General features: G+C 48.3%; 1 protein-coding gene and 1 long non-coding RNA gene across 2 annotated transcripts in view; one reads left to right on the forward strand and one right to left on the reverse strand.

Annotated features, from left to right (window-relative positions):
- CDC42SE2 (CDC42 small effector 2) overlaps nt 1–17,187 on the forward strand; it is a 34,432-nt gene extending 17,245 nt beyond the window's left edge. The window contains exons 2-4 of the mRNA XM_040971414.1: nt 12,027–12,128; nt 14,968–15,075; nt 15,355–17,187. Of these exons, the coding sequence (XP_040827348.1) occupies nt 12,027–12,128; nt 14,968–15,060 (195 nt within the window). The 3' untranslated portion in view covers nt 15,061–15,075; nt 15,355–17,187. The remainder of the gene's footprint in view (nt 1–12,026; nt 12,129–14,967; nt 15,076–15,354) is intronic.
- LOC121150481 lies at nt 14,474–15,361 on the reverse strand. The gene is made up of 2 exons (XR_005882970.1): nt 15,201–15,361; nt 14,474–15,121 (listed from the first exon to the last, which is right to left on the reverse strand). It is a non-coding gene; the product is annotated as an uncharacterized LOC121150481 (long non-coding RNA).
- Nucleotides 17,188–20,403: the final 3,216 nt, after the last annotated feature.

Raw genomic sequence — 20,403 nt, forward strand, 5'->3', positions numbered from 1 at the left:
CTCCAAACACACCCATGCAGAGAATACTGGTCACTGAGGTTCTTATCTATTGGAAAAGCAATGATGAGAACCTTGCAAGGCCAGCTGGGTCAGTCCCTCAAGTCAGTGAATTCCTTTTGATAAAGGATAGGCAAGGACATCTTGTCTTAAGGGAGTCAGACATATAAGGGGTTCAGTTTCTGAAGGAGAAGAGGTCATTAAAGGCACAGTGTTGTTGTAGACTCATCCTCTGTAGTGCTAGCATCTCCTTTGGGTGTCGGTTCATGTCCTGCTTGCTCTTGTTACCTAGCTCCCTGCTTGCTGCCTAGGAAAGCAGCTGGGGATGGCTCAGGGCCCCAGGCTCCTGCATCCACTTGGGAAACCTTGCAGAAGCACCTGACTCACAGCTTTGGATCAGCTCAGCTCTGGCTGTTGTGGCTGTTTGGAGAGAGAACCAACAAATGGATGTCAGTGTCTCTGTCTGTCTGTCTCTCTTTTTTCTGTCTCCTCTGTAAAATCTTCCTCTCAAATAAAATTAAATACCTCTTGAAACAACCGCAACACTTTGAAGAGGGGTGGAAACTTAACGAGATGGAGCCACAAGCCAACTGCACATTGCTGCCTGCAGCCTGATTGCCGCTTCCTGCAGCTTTCAGCAGCACAGCCTCTGGGGAACTGGCTGGTTCTGCAAAAGGGACCTGCTAACACTGGGGGCCCATCATCTCCATGGACCCTAGCGCTCAGTAGAGTCTAAACCACGCTGAGAGAATGCTGGAGGAAAAGGTGATACAGGGAATGGAAGAGGACTAAAAACAACAAAAACCATGAGTGAGCTTGAGATGCCTGAGATACTGGCTGTTCCAAAGCAAGACCACAGAGGAGGACAGAGAGAAGCAAAGTCAGAAAAAGAAGTGTTGGGAAATAATATGGTCACTGAAATACAGAAGTTTATGACAGGCTGGAAGGTCATGTTTACAGAAAGCAAAACAGAAGGGTAGAAAGCAGAAGGAAAACATTAAGACAATTCGATGATTAACTCTAGAAATTCAGAATCTGCCGATAAGTTCAATGAAAGAACAGAGGGTGATAGGTAAATGAATTATCAAAGCAGTCAATGTACAGGGACATTTTCCTGAACTAAGAAAGTCACAAGTTTCTTGGTTGAAGGAAATGTTGATTAAAAAACGCATACCTATTGGTCAATTTTCAGGCTGTATACAATGCATTGAACTGTTTCACCATTGTATGACAAGGTATTTATGGAAGATATTGGAGCAATTAGTGATACTTCGCTACATAGTTAAGCAAATAATTCTAACAGAAAACAATACAAGAAAAATGAGCTGGTTACGTTGTACCGCTTGGATCAGTTGTAAATGAGTTGATGTAGATGCTGAGTTTTTCTTTATTAGCTGTAGTAAATGGAGAACTCACGTGCTTATTTCCGAGTGGCTGTCAGTACAGTGGTGTGCAGGGAAGAAGAGTGGACGGGGCGGGTGGGTGCTTACAAGTGTGGAGTACCACTGTGTACCTTGTACTGAAACTGCTGTGACATGTTGTCACAAGCTTAGCGGCTCAACATAACGCCTTGGAGTTCTTAAAGTCAGAAGTTTATTGTGGATTTGTTTCATTGTAATGAAGGTCATCACATTACATCCTGTTTCCTTTGTCAATACCCATGAAATTAGGCATCCTGTACATAGCAGGTCGGGCACAGAAAATGCCTCAGCTGGACCTGAGGTGGCAGAACCTGGTAGTGTAAAGACTGTAACCCCATTGGAAAACATGCTAGCTTTTGAAAAGCTGCTTCAGATTGCTTTTTGGAACCATTTTATACTTCAGTTTTCATATTTCAAATATGTAACTTAAACCAGGTAGTAGCTCTAACTATGACAAAAACAATTCTGTTCTCTTAAAGTGCCTCATTAAGAAGTAAGGACGACTAGTTCCTTCAGTTTTGCTCTTGGCTAGTTTGCCTTTGAGAGGGTCATGCAGATTTACTCTTAGAAATTGCTTTTAGAAATGTTTCTTGGGACCTCCTAAAATTTTTCATGTCCTAGGTTCTGAAATTCAGATTGGGAAAAGTTAGTTGTATGCTAAAATACAAACTGCCCTGTACAGGGCTGGACTTTAGATGTGTTGTAGCAACCTTCTGTTTTTAAGTAATTCCAGAATGAATTATCTTGCCTTTCTGTCCTTTGCCATAGGAAACTACCTGCTTGTGACTCTAGCTGGTTGTTTTGACTTGTTGGAGGTGACCTTGTAGAGCTGGCTCCTTAAATATACCCGGCCATGAGAGGGCCATGAGGAAGGGGGGTTGGAGGGCTTTCCCAGAGTCGTGGAGCTCAGGAAGCCTGATGATAAAATTGTCCCTGGTATTTTTTTTCTTGAGAAGATTCAGGAAGGATGCTATGTGGAAAAGGTTTGCCATCTTTTTTCCCAGTTTTGACATAAACATGAGAATTTGGAATCCAAAGTAGACTACTTAGTTATTGAAAAGCAAGTTTCCTTTTAATATCTATAATGCCTAGTATATGATTTTTCTTCCATTTATCTATTGATGTTTTAATTAGGGATTTTTTATTTTAATATTGGAAAATGATTCCACGGGTGATTTTATTAGCTCATATTAGTACATGTCCGAAAGTTGGATCTAGCAACTGCTCTGGTACATTGTTAAGACTTTCTTCTCTCTTTCCTGTTTCAAAATAATTAAACGCTTGAAAAAAAATTGTAATATATTCATTTTCATTGTGTCTGAGAGAGACTGGCCATCATCTCGTTTGTTGCCCGAAAGTCCTCTGCAGTGAGGACTGGCCGTGTGGAAGCCTGGAGCTGGCCTCTCAGCCCGGGCCTCCCATGTGGCTGTTAGGGCACCTGCCGCCGGGCCATCGTCTTTTGCTTTCCACTGTGCATGGTAGCTGGAACCAGGAATTCACAGGGAAGCCGAGTCAAATCACAGTACCCTGAGGACTGAGCGTGGGTGTCCAGCCGCTTTTCCAAGTGCCTACCTCTCTCTCGTTTTGGTTCACATGTTGGCATGATAGGCTGTCCCACACTGCAGCTCAGCGTCCTAGTGTCGGCCCTGTGAGTCAGCTTCTCACTGCAGTCCTGGGACAGGAGGGAATGGGACTCTGTCCGTGTGTAGGTACAATTCCATGGTCACGTTTGTGGACTGCTGTGGTGGGTAGCCCGTAAAAACCTTACTAGTTGGGGTTGGAAGAACTGGTTTTCCCAGAGGAGATGAGCGAGGCTGCTATTTCCAAAAGAAACAAAGTGTGCAGAAAGCAATGGCATCTGTCCACTGTAAAGAATTCCATCTATTTCTGTAGAAAGACAGAAAGGAAATCTGGGTTTGTCAGTTGGGAGAACTAGGAAGCCTGGTAGAAATATTAAAGCTGCCTCAGACGTTTTAAGAACTGTACAAAACGTGCCATGCATTGAAGGTCTAGAATACCATAAACATTCATTGTGCTGAGAAAAACAAATCGAAGTGAATACAAATCAGCAAAAATGCATTTAAAGTTAAAGATGTCTGGGTTGTTTAAGTGTCCTGTGTTAAAACTTACTTATGTGAGTGGCAACCAGCCAGCCCAAGAGCTCACATCCACTGGTTCACTTTCCAAATACAATAATGGCCAGAACTGGGCCAGTCCAAAAATAGGAGCCAAGAATTCCGGCTGGGTTGCCCATGTAGGTGGCTGGGACCCTACTCCTTGAGCGGTCACTGTGACCTCACAAGGGGTGCGTTAACAAGAAGGAAAAAAGAATCTGGAGTAGATCTTAGAGTTGAACCCCAGGGCTTGGATGTCAGTGTCCCAACTAGTGGCTCAACCACTGGGCCATGTACTCTCTAAGTGGCTAGCATGGCTAGGGGTGGGCCAGGCTGAAGCCAGGAACCTGGAGCTTCTCTTGCTCATCCACATAGGTGCAGGGGCTCAAGCACTTGGGCCAGCTTCTGCAGCTTTCCCAGGCACATTGGCAGGGAGTTGGATTGAAGTGGAACAACCAGGAGTGTAACTTGTACCCATATGCGACTCCAGCATCATAGGCGGGGCCCTGCTGTTCCACAGTGCTGTCCCTAAGTGATACTTTTGAGTGTTGAAAACTTAAATTTATCAAATACTGATGCAGACTTTAAAGCTGTTTCATACTCCATTGATAGAATAGTTATACCTTTCGCAGGAGTTCTTTGAAGCCATGATCTTTAGACCCTCAGATCTAGCCTTTTCTCTCTAGGGTCATGGTGAATGAATTTTGTGTGAAAGAGAATGAGCAACAGGTAGGGACTTTCTGTGTTGTTGAGCAGTTCATTCCTGTGGTTAAGGTAACAGAAGAGAAAGACCAAATCTTATTCTCAGCATCATATTAGAACTTAAAAACATGTTAAATTTGTTAATATCTTTTGCTCAAATTCTTATTTGTGTTTTTTTTTCTTGAAGATATATTTATTTTTCTTTAAAAGGCATATTTTACACATAAAGGAGGAGCGTCAGAGCAAGAGGTCTCCCATTTGCTAGTTAACTCCCAGCATGTCTGCAACAGCTGGAGCTGAGCCATCTGAAGTCAGGAGCCAGGAGTTTTTCTGTGTCTCCTACGTGGGTGCAGGGACCTGAGGAATTGGGCCGTCCTGCGTTGCTTATCCAGTCTGTAAGGAAGGAACTAGATTGGAACTGGAGCAGCTAGAACACAAGCCAGCACATACGTGGGATACTGGTGCTGGCAGGCAGAAGGTTAGCGTGATAAACCGCTTCACCAACCCCTCTTTCTTTTTTTTAAAATGTTAAAGATTTGGAGAGAGACAGAGAAGGAGAAAAAGACTTCCATTCATTGGTGGCTGCCATATCTAGGGCAAAGCTAGCAGGTTCATCTCAGCTTCCCACGTGGCTGATGGACCCAAGCAATTGGATCATCTTCTGCAGCTTTTCCCACGCCATTGGCGTGGAGCAGCCAAGGGATGACCTGTTTGGGATGCTGGCATTGCACACAGTGACTTTATTTACTTTCCACAATGTCCCTTACCTCTGTTTTTAATGCTGTCTTATGACTCTTAATGATCGGCTTAGTATTTGTAAAGCACAAGATAGTAAAATTGCCTTCGAGGTTAGTCTGCCTCAGCAGGGAAGCATATGGGATGTGGTGTATCTAGAAGCCAAGTTGTCCCTAATAAACCTACTAAGAGATCACACAGAAAACAGGTGTCATATCACACTTGAACTGTTGAATACAGGGGTAAGGAAAGATGTGTGGTATTAACATGTGAAAAAATGATGGAATTGATGTTTATTTCACTGTCTCCAGTTTTTAAGATAGCAGTGAGCTCTTTGTGGTAAAATCTGTTTAATTAAAACAAATTTTGCACTTATTTATTGGAATGAGTAATAGGAAGATACACACTGGGAAGCTTATCCATCTGTTGGTTTACCCCGCAAATTCTCCAGCTGCCAGTTCTGGGCTGGGCTCAATACAGAAACCAGGAACTCGGTCCAGGGCTCCCAAATCAGTGGCAGGAATCTACATTTTGGGGCCATTATCTGCTGCCTCCCGTGGATTAGTGACAAGGGTGCTCACAAGGGGAGGAGCCGGGGCCTGGACAAGGCCTCCAGGATGGGGTGGGAGTGCTGCACTACAGTGTCCCCTTCGGAACCACTTAATTTTTTTTTTTTTTAAGATTTATTTACTTTATTGGAAAGGCAGATGTACAGAGAGGAGGAGAGACAGAGGAAGATCTTCCATCCGATGATTCACTCCCCAAGTGAGCGCAACGGCCGATGCTGAGCCGATCCAAAGTCAGGAGCCAGGAACTTCTTTCCAGGTCTCCCACACGGGTGCAGGGTCCCAAAGCTTTGGGCCGTCCTCCACTGCCTTCCCAGGCCACAAGCAGGGAGCTGGAAGGGAAGTGGAGCAGCCAGGATTAGAACCGGCGTCCATATGGAAACCCAGGGCATGTTCAAGGCAAGGACCTTAACCACTTCGCTGTTGTGCTGGGCCCACCACTTAATTTTTATAAATCGAGATACTTTGTCAGTGTCTTCGTTGGTGAGAAGTTGTTTTTAATGAGAAAACTGTGCAGCCTAATGTGCAGTTTTCTAAGTACTTAGTTTAGATATGGCAAATTATACCACTTTTTAAAAGATTCATTTGTTTTTATTGAAAAGTCAGATATACAGAGAGGAGGGGAGATAGAGAGGAAGATCTTCTATCTGATGGTTCACTCCCCAAGCGGCCGCAGTGGCTGGAGCTGAGCCAATCCGAAGTCGGGAGCCCGGAGCCTCTCCTGGGGCTCGCACACAGGTGCTGGGTCCCAAGGCCTTGGCCCGTCCTCAACTGCTTTCCCAGGCCACAAACAGAGCCAGATGGGAAGCGGAACTGTCAGGATTAGAGCTGACATCCATATGGAACCCCAGCATTCAAGACAAGAACTTTAGCCACTAGGCTATCGCACTGGGCCCTATAACACTCTAGGGAAAAGAGCAGGTAAGAGGAGTTGACCAGTGGCCAGAAGCTGGATGAGATTTTGCCAGAGGACTGCAGATTGCATTTCTGGCAAATGAGTTTGTGTGGCCTTAACATTTGCTAGCATGTATTAAATCCCCTTAAGTATTATCCATTGCTATAAAATATCCGCTGTCAGTCTTCAGTAGGTATTTCCAAATCTAGGCCATTGATAATAACTGAAATTTTATTAGAGATTTCAGTCACATCCCAGGCTTAAAACTCGAAACTTGTCAACCCGAGTTGTAACAAGCCTTCCATGAATTGTGGTCCAAACTAAGCTTGGAGAGTGGCTTCTGTGGAGAGTCACCCCGTGTGACAGCGGAAGCATGGCTGACAGTGTCTGTGAGAATCAAACAAACGGTCATTTTGATACAGACACGGAAGCTCCTGTGGTTGGCAGCACCTTTTTTGTGGGGGGAGCGTGCATGTATAATAGTTCTTGGGAAATGTGTAGTCATAATACTGAGTAAGGCCAAGTTTCCAGAGAACTGAGCTGACATTGTTTCAGTCCTCTTGTTCGTTCAGTAGCCTTTGTTGTCGCCTGTGTCAGGCACAGCTTCTGTCCGAGAACTCGGAGACACAGGGAGCGGAGGGTGAGCCGCTGAGCGACCGCGCGTCACCCTCAGTGCCGCGGTTCACAGTTGTGCGCTGTGTGCTCGGGCTGGGAGTATCCAGTTGAGAACCTGGCGTGGGATCGCGTGCTAAGAGGGAGGAAAGCAGCGAAGTAGAGGAGGTGTGGGTAAAGTGCCTCGTGCAGCCCGCTCTGCTTCCACGGAAAGTGCTCCATCTTCGACGTTAATGATCGTGCCTGATGTCATGGGTGTCTCTCAGGGCGCATGCGTGTGACAGGTTGTGGCATCTGCTTGCTTCATGTCTGCTGCCTGAAGAGACTCTGAATGTTTCAGAAACCTAAGGAGTGCCCTACACCAAGAGAAATATTGTATAGATTCTAAGTTGTTTGGGCCAAATTACTTAAAATATTTGTCATAACTCTATTACCATTTGAAAAGACAGCATTTAAACTTCATTCTTACAGTAACCGTAATTAGTTAGGGGCTTCTGTCCCTGCTGGGCAGCCTGCGTTTTCTGACTTGAGGTCGGATGGGCCATCACCATCCTCTCTTCCTCCTGTTCTTACTTGGGCAACTCCTGAAAGCCCAGCATCCCAAGGACTTGCTGCTGAACCAGTGTACGTTGGAACTGAATTCTCTCGAGCGCTGGCTCCGTACCATCCGATGAGGGAGGGTCTGTGCAAATACCTGCCCGAGTCCCGGCTGCCCGCCACGCCGAGGTGCCGCCACACGCAGTTTGGAAACCATGTTCCTACTTGGTCTAATTCACAGACGGGGGACGGCCATTTATTTGCTCGGGTCACGCTGGCCTGCGGGTTTGTCGTTTGACACCCTACCCAGACCCGTGTGGGTATGTCATGGAGGAGAGGGGTCCAACGCAGCACTCATCGCTGATCTTGGGCAGTGTGAAGGCATTTTCAGGGTAGTGAGAGTAACAGAAGTTAGACAGTCTGTGTGTCCCCGCAAGAGCAGCGTGTTTCCAGGAAGCGCAGCGGCACCACGCACCATTTCCTGTTTTTCTCTGCAGTGCCCGGCTGGGATTCCCCTGATTTGCCGGTGCTTTAATCTTGGGTCTGTCTTGAATTCTTCATGCAGCAACCGCTCCTGTCCCCCAAAGTGTCATTCTGTTAATGTGTTTACTAACTCTGGGTCTGGGGTGCACTAGGAGTGTTGGACACTTCCTCCCGTGAGGGGCCACCTAGCACCCACCTTGAAAGTCTTTCCCCACCCCCTTCTGGCTCTTTCCTGTCAATCTGGGGATGAGCACGTCCCCCCTCCTTAAAACATTGTCCTCACTCCAGCCACTGCCCTGACTCCCCCAGATGAATGCCCCTCCATATCTCTATCCTCACACGTGCTCCACCTCCCGTGCCTCCTCAGCTCCCACCAGCGTGTTGCCCTGCCACTTCCTGGCCGGGGGCTCCCCAGGGGCTGCTGAGCCCAGGGACAGGCCTGTCCGTCGTTGCTTCTCCACTCTTGCCTGCTCTCTTCTTCCTGCCAACGCTGAGCCTTTCCGTAGGAGACACAAACTCCACCCACCCTTGTAAATGTGGAAATCCTTTCCAGTTGAGCCCTCATTCAGAACCTGCATCCCCTCACCTCATGGCAATCTCTTGTGTGCGTCGTTAACAATCCAGGGTCTTAACACAGTCACACGGAACCTGGTGCTCTTCTCGTTGCATCTGCTGACTTGAGTCTCAAAGTCTGTGTGTACTCTTGTTGCCGTGTCCGTTCTCAGATCTGGCCAGTGGACAGGCGCTGATTTTACCCACTGAACAGCTTCTTGGTGTGTGTCTGCTGTGCTAGCTGAGTCCAGTCTCTCCCCACCATCCTCCCTGCAGCAGTACTAACTCTGACGTCACCCTCTGCCTGCCCCTAGGGTGCTGTGGGGCCTTTTAGAGCCATCTGCTCCTGCATCGGAAGCCTCGCAGTGTCATTCCCTCTGTGTGTGGAGTGGCGGCCCTGTGTGGTTCGGCTCTTGATTTTTGTTCCCATCTCCAAAAGCAGGTGCCTGCTCCTCCCGGTGCTCTGGCACCACCACCCTACTTCCCTCCGGGACTGCTGCACTCCTGCCAGCTGCAGAGGAGGAAGGCAAAGGTTCTGCCTGCAAATCTCGATGTACGAGGGACGTCTGACTCCAGTTGAGCAAAGGGCACGTTGGCAATGAATCCCCATTTTCAGATTTACCTAGGAGCACAGCAGAGAGAGAAGCTCCAGTCTCCTTGAATTTCACTTTCCAGTATGAACATAGCCGTTTCGAAACCAGTTTTGTTAAGTGCTTTTGATACTGTTTGCTGTCTTATTAGCGTATGTTACTTTCCTTTCAGAAGCGTATTCACTCATTCTTCAGGGAAATGTTGTTGAGTGATGGCTAAGAGCACACTGTGGCAGCTTCCTCTGAAACATGTCCTCGGTAACCCAGCCGACAGAGCATTAGTGTGGGTGTACAGGCCAAGCCAGGCCTCCTGCTAAGCTCCCTCTCCTCCTCCCCCCCGTCCCTTCTGCAGGAAATGGTGCCAGCTCAGGACGCGCAGTGGTCTGAGGGAGACCTCAGTCTCGGGCTGAGCCCCTGTTTCTGCTGGGTGGCCTGGGAGAGCCGCAGCAGGAGTGGCTGGCTGTCCCAGCACCATTTACACCTGCGTGGGGCAGGGAGCTTGGAAGTTCACGGGCCGCCCTTCAGACAGGGAACCCCAATAACGTGGTGCCCAGAGTAGTGCTTCCTTCTGCTAGTTCACTCCCCAAGTGCATGCAATGGCAGGGCTGAATTTGGGAGCTGGGAACCCAATCCAAGTTTCCATGGCGAGAACCTGGTGCTTGGGCTGTGGCTACCTGGTCTGCATTAGCAGGAACCAGGAACCTGGGGTCCCAGCCAGGCGCCCGGCAGGTAGGTGAACACACCGAAGGTCCAATTGGATGACTAGGCGAACAGCTGCTGGAGGCAAACACAATGAAAGTGTAACAGTGCGGTCAGGAAGAAGGGCACCAGTGTCGTCTTTTCCTTTCTTAGTCCTAAAAAGGAAAAGTTAGCATTTTTTCCTTAATGCTTCTTCATTTTAAATGTATCTGAAAGACAAAGCAGCAGGATGAGGGAGAAGAGACTGATCTGGCACGGGGGCACTGTGAAGCTGGGGTGCAGCAAGTCCACCTGGGACTTCTCCAGATGGCAGGGTCTTCAGACTTTGGGGCTGTCACCTGCTTTTCTCTGACATATTAGCAGAAAGCTAGATCTGAAGGAGAGGTGCGGAGTGCAGCCGTACCCAGCGTGCCACAGTGCCTGCACACACAGCCCAACGGGAAATCACATCCTGTGTCCCGTGCCGAGCTAGAGCGTGATGAATGCGGTGAGCAGAGGCAGAATCTGGGGATGGCGGAGGCCGGCGGTTGCCTGTGCGCACACAGAGCGGGTGGTGGCTGTGGGGCAGGAAGCAGCCAGCCTAGAATGAGGCGCTTCTGCGAGCACTTCAAGCAACATACAAGGCACAGGGCAGGCAACCAGTGCCTGTGCTGAGGAACATAGCGGAACAAGAGCATCTTGTGCCCATCCTAAAGAAAGGGGCTTGGAGTACAGAACCTGAAGTAATAAGAGTATTTTGTTCCTTGGTATCGCTATAGTTCATACATTTAAAAAATGTATTAATTTGAAAGAGTTACAGAAGAGAGCGAAATGTCCTCCATGTACTGGTTCACTCTCCCGATGGTTTCAACATTCAGACTGAAGCCAGGAGCCTGGAGCTTCCTCTGGGTCTCCCACACGGGTGCAGCCAGCCCAAGAACTTGTGTCATCTTGATGCTTTCCCAAGTGCACTAGCAGGGAGCTGGATCAGAAGTGGAGCAGGCCATTTCAGGTTTAAATCTATTGGAATAAAAGCTACAAAGCAGCATGAGCACATGTCCGGACTTTTTAAATGCTCATATTTGCACAACATCTGCTTTTGTGGCCTTATGGAAAATATTTTAATCGTAAGGAGCTGTGAAGTTGGAACTACCTTGATAGAATTTTAGGATTTATCTGGACCATTCCTGTGCAGCAGGTACATACAATATAATGTTCCAAGGTGCTTTACCCAATAAATGTATAATTTGGTTTTGAGGCAAGTTGCAATTTCAGGAGCAGTGTACTGCTGAGGGCTTGTGGATGGTTTAGGATGGTTATTAACCAGGCTAAGGAGACAGCAAGGTAAAGGGATAACTCCAGTGAGGGGGACCAGAGGGTATGCTGGCAGCTAAAATGCCCTGGAAGCCAGCCTCTTGTCCAGCCTCTTGTAAAAAGGTCATCCCCCCAAAAATGAATTTTTTAAGAGATTTATTTTAGAAAGGCAGATGTAGAGGAGGAGAGACAAAGATCTTCCATCCACTGGTTCACTCCCCAAGTGGCTGCAATGGCCGGAGCTGAGTTGATCCAAAGCCAAGAGCTTCTTCCAGGTCTCCCATGTGGGTGCAGAGTCCCACGGCTTTGGGCCGTCCTCGACTGCTTTCCCAGGCCACAAACCAGTGCCCATATGGGATCCTGGCACGTGCAAGGCTAGGGCTTCAGCATCGGGCCCATCCAAACATTTTTAAGAATCTAACCCCAGTGATAACTGAGTTCGGACTGAGTTCTCGTTGCACTCAGAGCGGAAAAGTGGCTGTGAATGGACTAGGATCAAGTTGCATTTCCTGCACAGGACAGTGCAAGAAATGTGGCGGCTGTGAGCAGAGTGATGTCTCAAACCAACGCCGTGCTAGCAACAGTACAAACAAAAAACTACGCAGTGCTTACACAGCTAAGTGGGTGGCCAAACGTAGACCTGCATATTTATAAAGTTAAAGCCTGTTAGTTTTGGTTCATGCATTTCTCCTGGGGATTTGATCATGAGAGGTCATTGTGGTTGTCTGTTGCAAGAGCGAAACTGAATCATTTGTTCATAATACGTAACATCAGAGTAACTTCTTTTCCAGTAATACCATTTTGTCAACACATCTTTCCTCATATTTTAGAAACGGCGACGACGGATTGACCGAAGTATGATTGGAGAGCCAACCAACTTTGTGCACACGGCTCACGTGGGGTCAGGAGACCTCTTCAGCGGGATGAACTCTGTGAGTACGCTGGTGGTCGCACACATGCCCAGGGCCTCGGGCACAGCGTGGACCCTCACACAATAGGCCGGGAATTCCTGCACACTAAATAGAAATGCATCTTGTGAGCATGGAAGACAGGCAAGGATGAAAAATTAATCATCCCTCAATTGCCAAGTTATGCATTTATGTGTAGTTTTGGTACTGAACTTTTCATAGCTGTCCTTCTCTTGAATAAACTTGAAATGAGTGCAGAATGGAGGTTGATCTTCCATTCTCATGCTTTCTGCAAAGGGACTGAAGGCCGAACCTTTGAATAGCAAGTTCAAGACGTATTAATTGTATCCTCAGGAACAGAACTGTAAGATTAACGCAGCAGTGATGCTTCCTGGCTTATTGGATAGCAGGAATACAAAACACAGCAAGACAGCAGAGACTGTTAGAGGTAGATGAGTACCCTGGATACAGCAGGACTGTTTGTTACTTGGTAAACAAAGTGACATTTGTGGCTTCCTGGGAAGGAAAGAGCTTGTTTTAAACCTGTAGGAAGGACTTTGTTTCATGGATCATCTCAGAATTAAAAAGACCAGATAGGACGCTATTGTTTTCATTACTATGGTTATTATAATACAAGGGGTCTTCAGGAAGTCCTTAAAAGCTATATATTACAAAAATATGTACTGACTTTAGAATCATTTTACACCTAAAAAACTTTTTCTCTTAAGGTGCCATTTTTCATGAGCTTCTGAAGTTCTCATGGATATATAATCCATAGTTTCTTCTTGTCTGCTTGGTGTGAACTAGTGTAGGACTTCGGGGCCGTGTACAAGCCAGATGGGGCTTGTACCTCATGGTTCCAGGAAGCCTCTCCGGGACCTGGATCCCGGCAAGCTGCAGCGCTTGCTACGGGCGCTGTCCCGCGGCCTTTCCTAGAGTAGCACTTGGCATCTTGCTGCGGCGAGGCAGTGGGGGAGGGAACTGTGGGGTGCTGAGCTCCCGAGCCCCTCCCCCGCGGGCACAGCTGCAGAAGCCCGGCCCTGGGAATTGTGTTAAACTCTCTGCAAAGAAATCATGTCTGACTTCGTGGCTCTCAAGAGCTGAGCAGCTGGGATGACAGATGTGCCTGGATGGTGTGGTTAAACAGGCCAGGGACTGACACACTGTTCTCCCAGCATTGCCTTGTCTGCTGCAGTCAGATTCCCTCGGGATCATGGAGCCCTCTTAAAATACCGGGTATCCACAGGCACTGGGATGTAATGAGTCCCAGTGCTGAAACACTGGAAATTGAAGAATTCTGTTTTACAGGAAAAATTTACTTTCTATAGTTTGCATGGCATTATGAATGCATGACATAAAACCAAAGATGTTTTTAAAAGATTTATTTATTTTTATTGGAAAGGCAGAGACACAGAGAGGAGGAGAGACAGAGAGGAAGATCTTCCACCCGATGGTTCACTCCCCAAGTGACCGCAACAGCTGGAGCCGAGCCAGTCCGAAGCCAGGAACCAGGAGCTCTTCCAGGTCTCCGGTGCTGGTGCAGGGTCCCAAGGCCTTGGGTTGTCCCCGACTGCTTTCCCAGGCCATAAGCAGGGAGCTGGATGGGAAGCAGGGCCACCGGATTAGAATAGGCACTCACATGGGATCCGAGTGTGTGCAAGACGAGGACTTTAACCACTATGCTACTGTGCCAGGCCCAGATCCTGTTTTTAAAAAACTGTGCATAAGGTATTCACAACGCCAAATGATGAAGTTGGTATCAGGGTGAAGTAGAGTTTGTACCACACAGTATGACCTAGCAGGCCACAGCAGCCTCCACCAGCACTGACAGTAAGTGTGCTCTAAAAAAAAAAAATAAAAGAAAAAACCTAAATTCTACAGGGCTTTTTATTTTAAAGATTTTGTTTATTTTTCCTGGAAAGTCAGACATACAGAGAGGAAGACCTTATGTCCACTGATTCACTCCCCAGGCAGCCACAATGGCTAGAGCCAAGCCAAAGCAGGGAACCTCTTCTGGGTCTCCCCCATGGGTGCAGGGTCCCAAGGCTTTGGGCCGTCCTCGAGTGCTTTCCCAGGGCACAAGCAGGGAGTTGGACGGGAACCAGCTGGGATTAGAACCAGCGCCCATATGGTATCCCGGCATATGCAAGGTGAGGACTTGAGCTGCTAGGCCACTGCACTGGGCCATTTTCTTACAGTAATCAAGTAACTACAATAAGGATGTAAGCGTAAGTGCTACAGTGACACGTTCTACGACACAGCTGGAATGACATTCCACATTGTTAAACCATGCTTTTTGTTTTCCTTAGTATTTTAGACCTGCCTTATTTGAAAACAAATACAAGCAAATCCTTGTATTTTGTTTGAAGAAAGAAAAAAAAAGTTAGGATCCCCATGCATAGGCGGCTCACGCATCATGCTTTCTGGGGCCTGGGAGCTGGCATGGCACTGTGCCACAGGGACCAGGGTACAGCGCAAGCACTTTGGAGATTGCAGGTGGCATTCTGTGTGCTCGTCTGTCACCCACCTTTGGTCAGAGCCTGGCCCTGAGGTGCCATAGCCGTCTTGTAGGCCAGACAGTTCACTGAGTTCCAATAGTGATAAATTAACCTGGACCATGAGCTCTTGGGGATGTGGACTTTTTTTGCTTTATGGGGCTATTTAAGGTTAAGGTTGCTCTGATTTGTATTGCTTCTGATTTATTCCAGGTCATTGCGCTATAGTCTATGAGGCGTCTTTAGGGTATTGAAATTGAGCAACAAATTGGAATTAAGTGAGAAATACTGAGAGCACGAGCCGACACAGTCACTCGGGCCGCCTCCGACCTTGTGCCTCACCACGCTGCCTTTGTTTCCGCTTCCAGGTTAGCTCCATTCAGAACCAGATGCAGTCCAAGGGTGGCTACGGCGGGGGCATGGCCGCCAACGTGCAGCTGGTGGACACGAAGGCGGGCTAGCGCGGCTTCCTCCCCGTGAGTACCCGGCGTCGGCCAGGCTGCAGCGACGGCCTCACTGAGCCTGCGGATGGAACAGAGTGTTTTGTTAAGTTGTGAATTTACTGGGGGAGGGGAAAAACACTTCAGTGAAAACAGCAGACCTGTCGCAGCTGCAGTTGAAACCCGGGAGGCGTCCGGCCGCCTTTCACATGCCTTTTACACGGTGGAGTTATCATTCTAAAAAGTAGACTTTTTAAAGTTTCTAATGAGTCCTGAAAAGACTAAAGTAACCTGAATTTTTCTTTTGGTTTGTAGGTCCTTGGGAATTTCTATATTTTCTGTCAAGTCTTCTATAATTTTGGTCTTGTGATTGCATTTCTTTTATCTCGAATTACAAAAAGCAGTGTGACAGCACCTCGTTCCCCTCCTTGTGATTGTCCCGGTGAGATGTTACTGTTTGCTCCGAGAAGAATCCTCGGCCGACCCCGCGCTCCCCGCGGCCGCCATGCATGCCCTCGGACTCCAGACCGCCTTCTCTGGCTTGTAGCCGGATTTCCTGTTTAATCAGTATGGATCTGACCGTAGCATGACTTCCTGTGAATGCTAACACCACTTTGCAGTTTTCCTCCACTTTAAGCATTTTTCTTTCTCTGCCTTATGATTTTGTCATTAAGAGGGACACGCTGTTTGTTAACTTGTTGCCACAGGTGTCTGTTGGGGAGCCCTAAGACCCACAGGCCTGTCCCCTGTTGGAAGTTGGAGTGGAAGAGGTGTAGACGCTTAGAGCTGCTTTGAGATCCCTTTGCTGCTGCAGAGTCAAGGAAGGTTAGTGGGGTACACCTGCCTGCAGTGCTGCAGACCAAGGCACCTGAGAGCTTAGGAAAGCACAGCTTGCGGCCTGCTTGGTTGGAACTGCAGTGAGAGAGGCTGGCATGCTGCTGTCAGCGTCCTGTGTGTGGAGCGGAGGGGAGGCTGCCCAGGGCCGTGTAGCTGCTGCCCGGTGCGTTGGCTCGTGCTGCACGCACACGCTGCCAGGAGCAGCAGACTGACCTGAGCACTCAGTAAAACAGCCTTGGCTCAGCTTCTAAAACATACCTACCCACCCCAGATTTTATGTAAATGTTTTGTCTTCCTCCTAAGAGTCAGTGGGTAAGCCCCGTGCCCCAATTGTAGCCTATCCAAGCTCATTTGGAGGATTAACAGCGCACGCAGGGACAGGACCTTAGCTGGGAACTCCGAGTTGGGCAGTGCCGTTCTGCCTCCACCTACCTTCGTCCCAGGTGGCCCGAGGCAAGCAGCTGACCGAACGGTGAAAGCGTTTCTCCCCTGCGGTGCAGCAGGGGCACCCTTGGCGTGTCGAGCCTTCCTCCTTATGTTCCGAGCAGTCTGTCAAGGAAGGAGGTTTGTTCAGAAGCAAGCATTTTACAGTTTACTCCCCTCTTGCCCACGTGTGCTGGGCCCTCTGCCAGCCACTCGGCCTTGGCAGCACATAGCTTTCACTTCAGCTGTGACTGGTTTTGCTGTCTGCCCCAGCTCTGCTGCTCAGCCCCGCTGGAGTGTCTCGTGGTAAAACACGGCCGGTGTGGCACAGCTGCCAACCCTGACAGGCCGCGTGCACTGGTCACGGCTGGTAGAATCAAGAGGCAGGACTCACGTTTTCAGGGAGGCAGCCTCGCCCCACTCGTTCCAGGAGGTGGCTGTTCCCTGTGGCTTCGCAGCTCATTTCCAAATTGATGCCAATTAACATTTTACCTCCTGGAAGTTCAGTTGCCATTAATGCTGTGCTAACAAAGCAAGCTGGATGTAGACCCCTGGCTCAGCAGGGGTTCTGTTGGGGTGCTGCCCCGGGGCGGGGCGTGACGTGGGGCGGTCACTGGGGACAGCGCAGGTAGCGGGCCTGGAAAGAGACTGTGAGCGCGTTAGCTTTCACTTGTGTTATTAAATTATAGCAGTTTCATTCTAGAGAACAAGTTTGCCTTGATTTTGTTTAAAATGACTTCTGCTTAGCGCCCAGAAGATAAAATTGACATATTTTTATAATATAAGCATACTTTTTTTGTACATTGTGTTCATTCTTAAAGTGAGTTCAGTGTTGGCTTATAGATATTAAAAAGTATTGATTTTGACTCAATAAATGTTTTCTTCCAATCCTGGTTTGATTTTCCTTTTTACCTTTTTAAAAGGAGTTATTTATCAGAATTTACACATAGTACCTTTTTTAGCATGCTTGTATTTTTTGGGAGGGTTTCCGAAAGCTCTGCTCTTTACCAAGGACTCCCAGCCGGGTCGTACAACCCCTCCGAGGGCATGCCTGGCAAAGTTTGGGTTCTGTTTTCCTCTCTAAAGGAGCACCTCAACACTGGGCCTACAATCGCCTCCCCCAGGCCCCCCCAGTGCCTGGTCTGAGGGTGCAGTGTGCACAGATCGTCAGCAGATGGCGCAGTTACCACCGACGGTCAGCACCTGGTGTTTCCCATTGAGAAGTGTTGGAGTGGAGGTAAAAGATCATCCTACTTTAGTCAAAGCCAGCCGACTCAGAGTTCCAAATGGGTAAGGCTTTAAATCTCTCGTCCACTCTTATGTCCTATTACTATTTCACAAGTGTCTGTAGCGTTGGCTTACCTTGGAGTTGTGCTGCAGGGTTCGGGGTGGGAGACCGCGGCCCCCGCGGCTGCACTGCGTTCTCCTGGCAGCTGCTTGGCCATCAGCTCCCCTGCAAAGCACAAACACGCACAGGGTCCATTCTCCATTTTCTCTCCACCCTGACACTCGGACTCCCTCCTTCCGAGTCACGGGGAGGGGACGGGCCCAGCGCGGGGAGGAAGCCTCATGGGCGCCACCAGGAGGGGGTCCTTGGCGTTTGGAGAGTGAAGCAGCAGATGGAGACTCTGCCATTCAAATAAAGTTAAAAACATTGTAAAATTTATTTTTCATACACTTCCTCATTTCCTAATTTTTACTGGGCCTTTCACTTGAAAACTCGGGTATTCAGCTCTGGGAAATCACATTATTTCTGACTCCCAAATCCACTGCGATCTGCCAGGTTACTCGGCAGCGATGTGGAACGCACCAAGCACTTCTCCCGTGAACCTGGGAGAACTTAATCTGAACTAGAAACATACGTGCAGCCATGTTTACCACTGAGATGGCGAAGTGGTGACGGATGGTACTTCCATCAAGGAGTCAGGGACTTTGTACCACCTCTTGCGGGAGACCTAGCAAGACAGCAGGGTCGGTCTGCAGGGTTGCGCTCTGCACTCCAGCCACCCTGCCTGGCTTCCAGGTTCCCTCTAACCACCTCTGTCCTTCCTGCCTGCCACCCGCTCCTTAGGCTTGTTCTCGATTCTGCCTGCAAAGCCTTCCCTTCTTCCCTTTTCTGGGCTAACCCTTACTTACCTCTCATGTCAGTGCCAAAGTGACTTCGCCCCTCACACATGTGTACAACAAAAGAGCAGACCTCTGGACCTGGCACGGTGGCCTAATGGCTAAAGTCCTTGCCTTGAACGTGCCAGGATCCCATATGGGTGCCAGTTCTAATCCCAGTGGCCCTGCTTCCCCTCCAGCTCCCTGCCTGTGGCCTGGAAAAGCAGTCGAGGACGGCCCAAAGCTTTGGGACCCTGCACCCGTGTGGGAGACCTGGAAGAAGTTCCTGGATCCTGGCTTCAGATCGGCATAGCATTCACCTTTGCGGTCACTTGGGGAGTGAACCATGGGACGGAAGATCCTCTTCCCTCTCTCTCCACCTCTCCGTATATCTGACTTTGCAATAAAAATAAATCTTAAAAAAAAAGTAGTTCTCTAGACCACTGCTTACCATGCCGGTGGTTCCATAGCCCAGTGCTTAAGCAGATCCTGAGCCCGGGAGGCAGCAGTGGGGTCTGTAACGATCCGGTGTCATCGAGACCTGTACTGGGTTCCCAGTGCAGTCCTGGCCACGGGAGCCATCTGGGAACTGTCCAGTCCCGTTTCTGCTTTGGAGCTGAAGGAAAAGACCAGAACCCACCGTTCACTTTCTGGCTTGCACTGGGATTGCTGCAGCCTCACTTGAGGCAGACGGGGACAGCAGACGGGCTGTGTGGTGAGGTACAGAGTTGGGGCAGTGGGCGCTGTGACACTGCAGATCTGGGTGTGTGAGGGCAGTCCATGATCCCATGCAGAGGGATGCAGGGGCACCTGGACACACACACAGTTCTTAGGAACCATGTTCTCAACTGAAAACAGGGCCCATTCAAAATGATATCACCAATCTCCAGGTATCAAACCCAAAGCTCCAAACCCCTGACAGACTGACAGAACTCACCTCAAATACGCTCAGTCACTGCAACACACCATGTACCACTACACACAATCAGGAGATTGTGAAACAGAGTATATAATAGCACAGAAATAGTATAAAAAATATTGGAGCTGAAAAATAGAAGTTACTGAGAGAAGGAAAAAGTAATGAAAGAATTTTTAGTATTTCCAAGATGCTATCAAGCCAACCAACATGCGCAAGATAGGGATCCAAGAAAACCGAGGGGCAAAGAACCTGTTTGAAACAACTGATAGCTTTAAATTTTCTGTATTTAACGAAAGAACTGAATATATAAATTCAAGGCAATCAATGAATTCTAACCAGACACACTGAGACAGCCCTAAGGAGACACCAACCAAACCACTCAAAGTTGGACACAGCAGCTTGAGAACAAGCAGTGAAGAACAGTGCTAAGATTCTCAAGAAAACGACCCATCAGACCCAGTGGGCCCCTGCCCTGCATCCCTTCTCCTGGTGCTTTAAATAAACTGGGGGAAGGGGAACCCCACACATTAAAAGATTAAACCATAACCAAGTGGGATTCCTTCCTGCAAACATGCTACAACATAGGGAAAGTTGATTAGCATAGGAGTCCTAATTTATGTAATGAAAAGCCCACAAGATCATCTCCACTGACAAGAAAGCATTTGACAAATCAAGCAGCCCTGGGGGTAGGAGAGCGTCGTCTGAACATCAGGAAGGCTCTGTAAGAAAAGCCCACAGCAGACGTCATGATCATCAGTGACAAAGCTTTTCAAATCACAGTTGTATGTGTCACAAATACAATGAATATTAAACTTCTGGGAGTGACAGCAAGAACAGTAAGGCAAGAAAAGAAGTACGATTATCTCTTCCCCAGGGACATGACTCCTAAGGAATCCATAAAATTTTCATAAGAAACAAATTCATAAGGTTTCAAGATAAAAAATCAACATGCACATAAAATTCTTCTTTCCTCTGAACAGTTACCAGGGCTTGGCATTCTGCTGTAGCGGCTGTGACTCCTGCAATGGTCAGATGCTGACACATGCCTACTTTTTTTTTCCTTCAACAAGATCTCACATCTC

This window comes from Ochotona curzoniae, unplaced genomic scaffold (assembly GCF_017591425.1).
Source record: "Ochotona curzoniae isolate NIBS_2020 unplaced genomic scaffold, NIBS_Ocur_1.0 contig_1, whole genome shotgun sequence".
In the NCBI taxonomy this organism is placed as follows: domain Eukaryota; kingdom Metazoa; phylum Chordata; class Mammalia; order Lagomorpha; family Ochotonidae; genus Ochotona; species Ochotona curzoniae.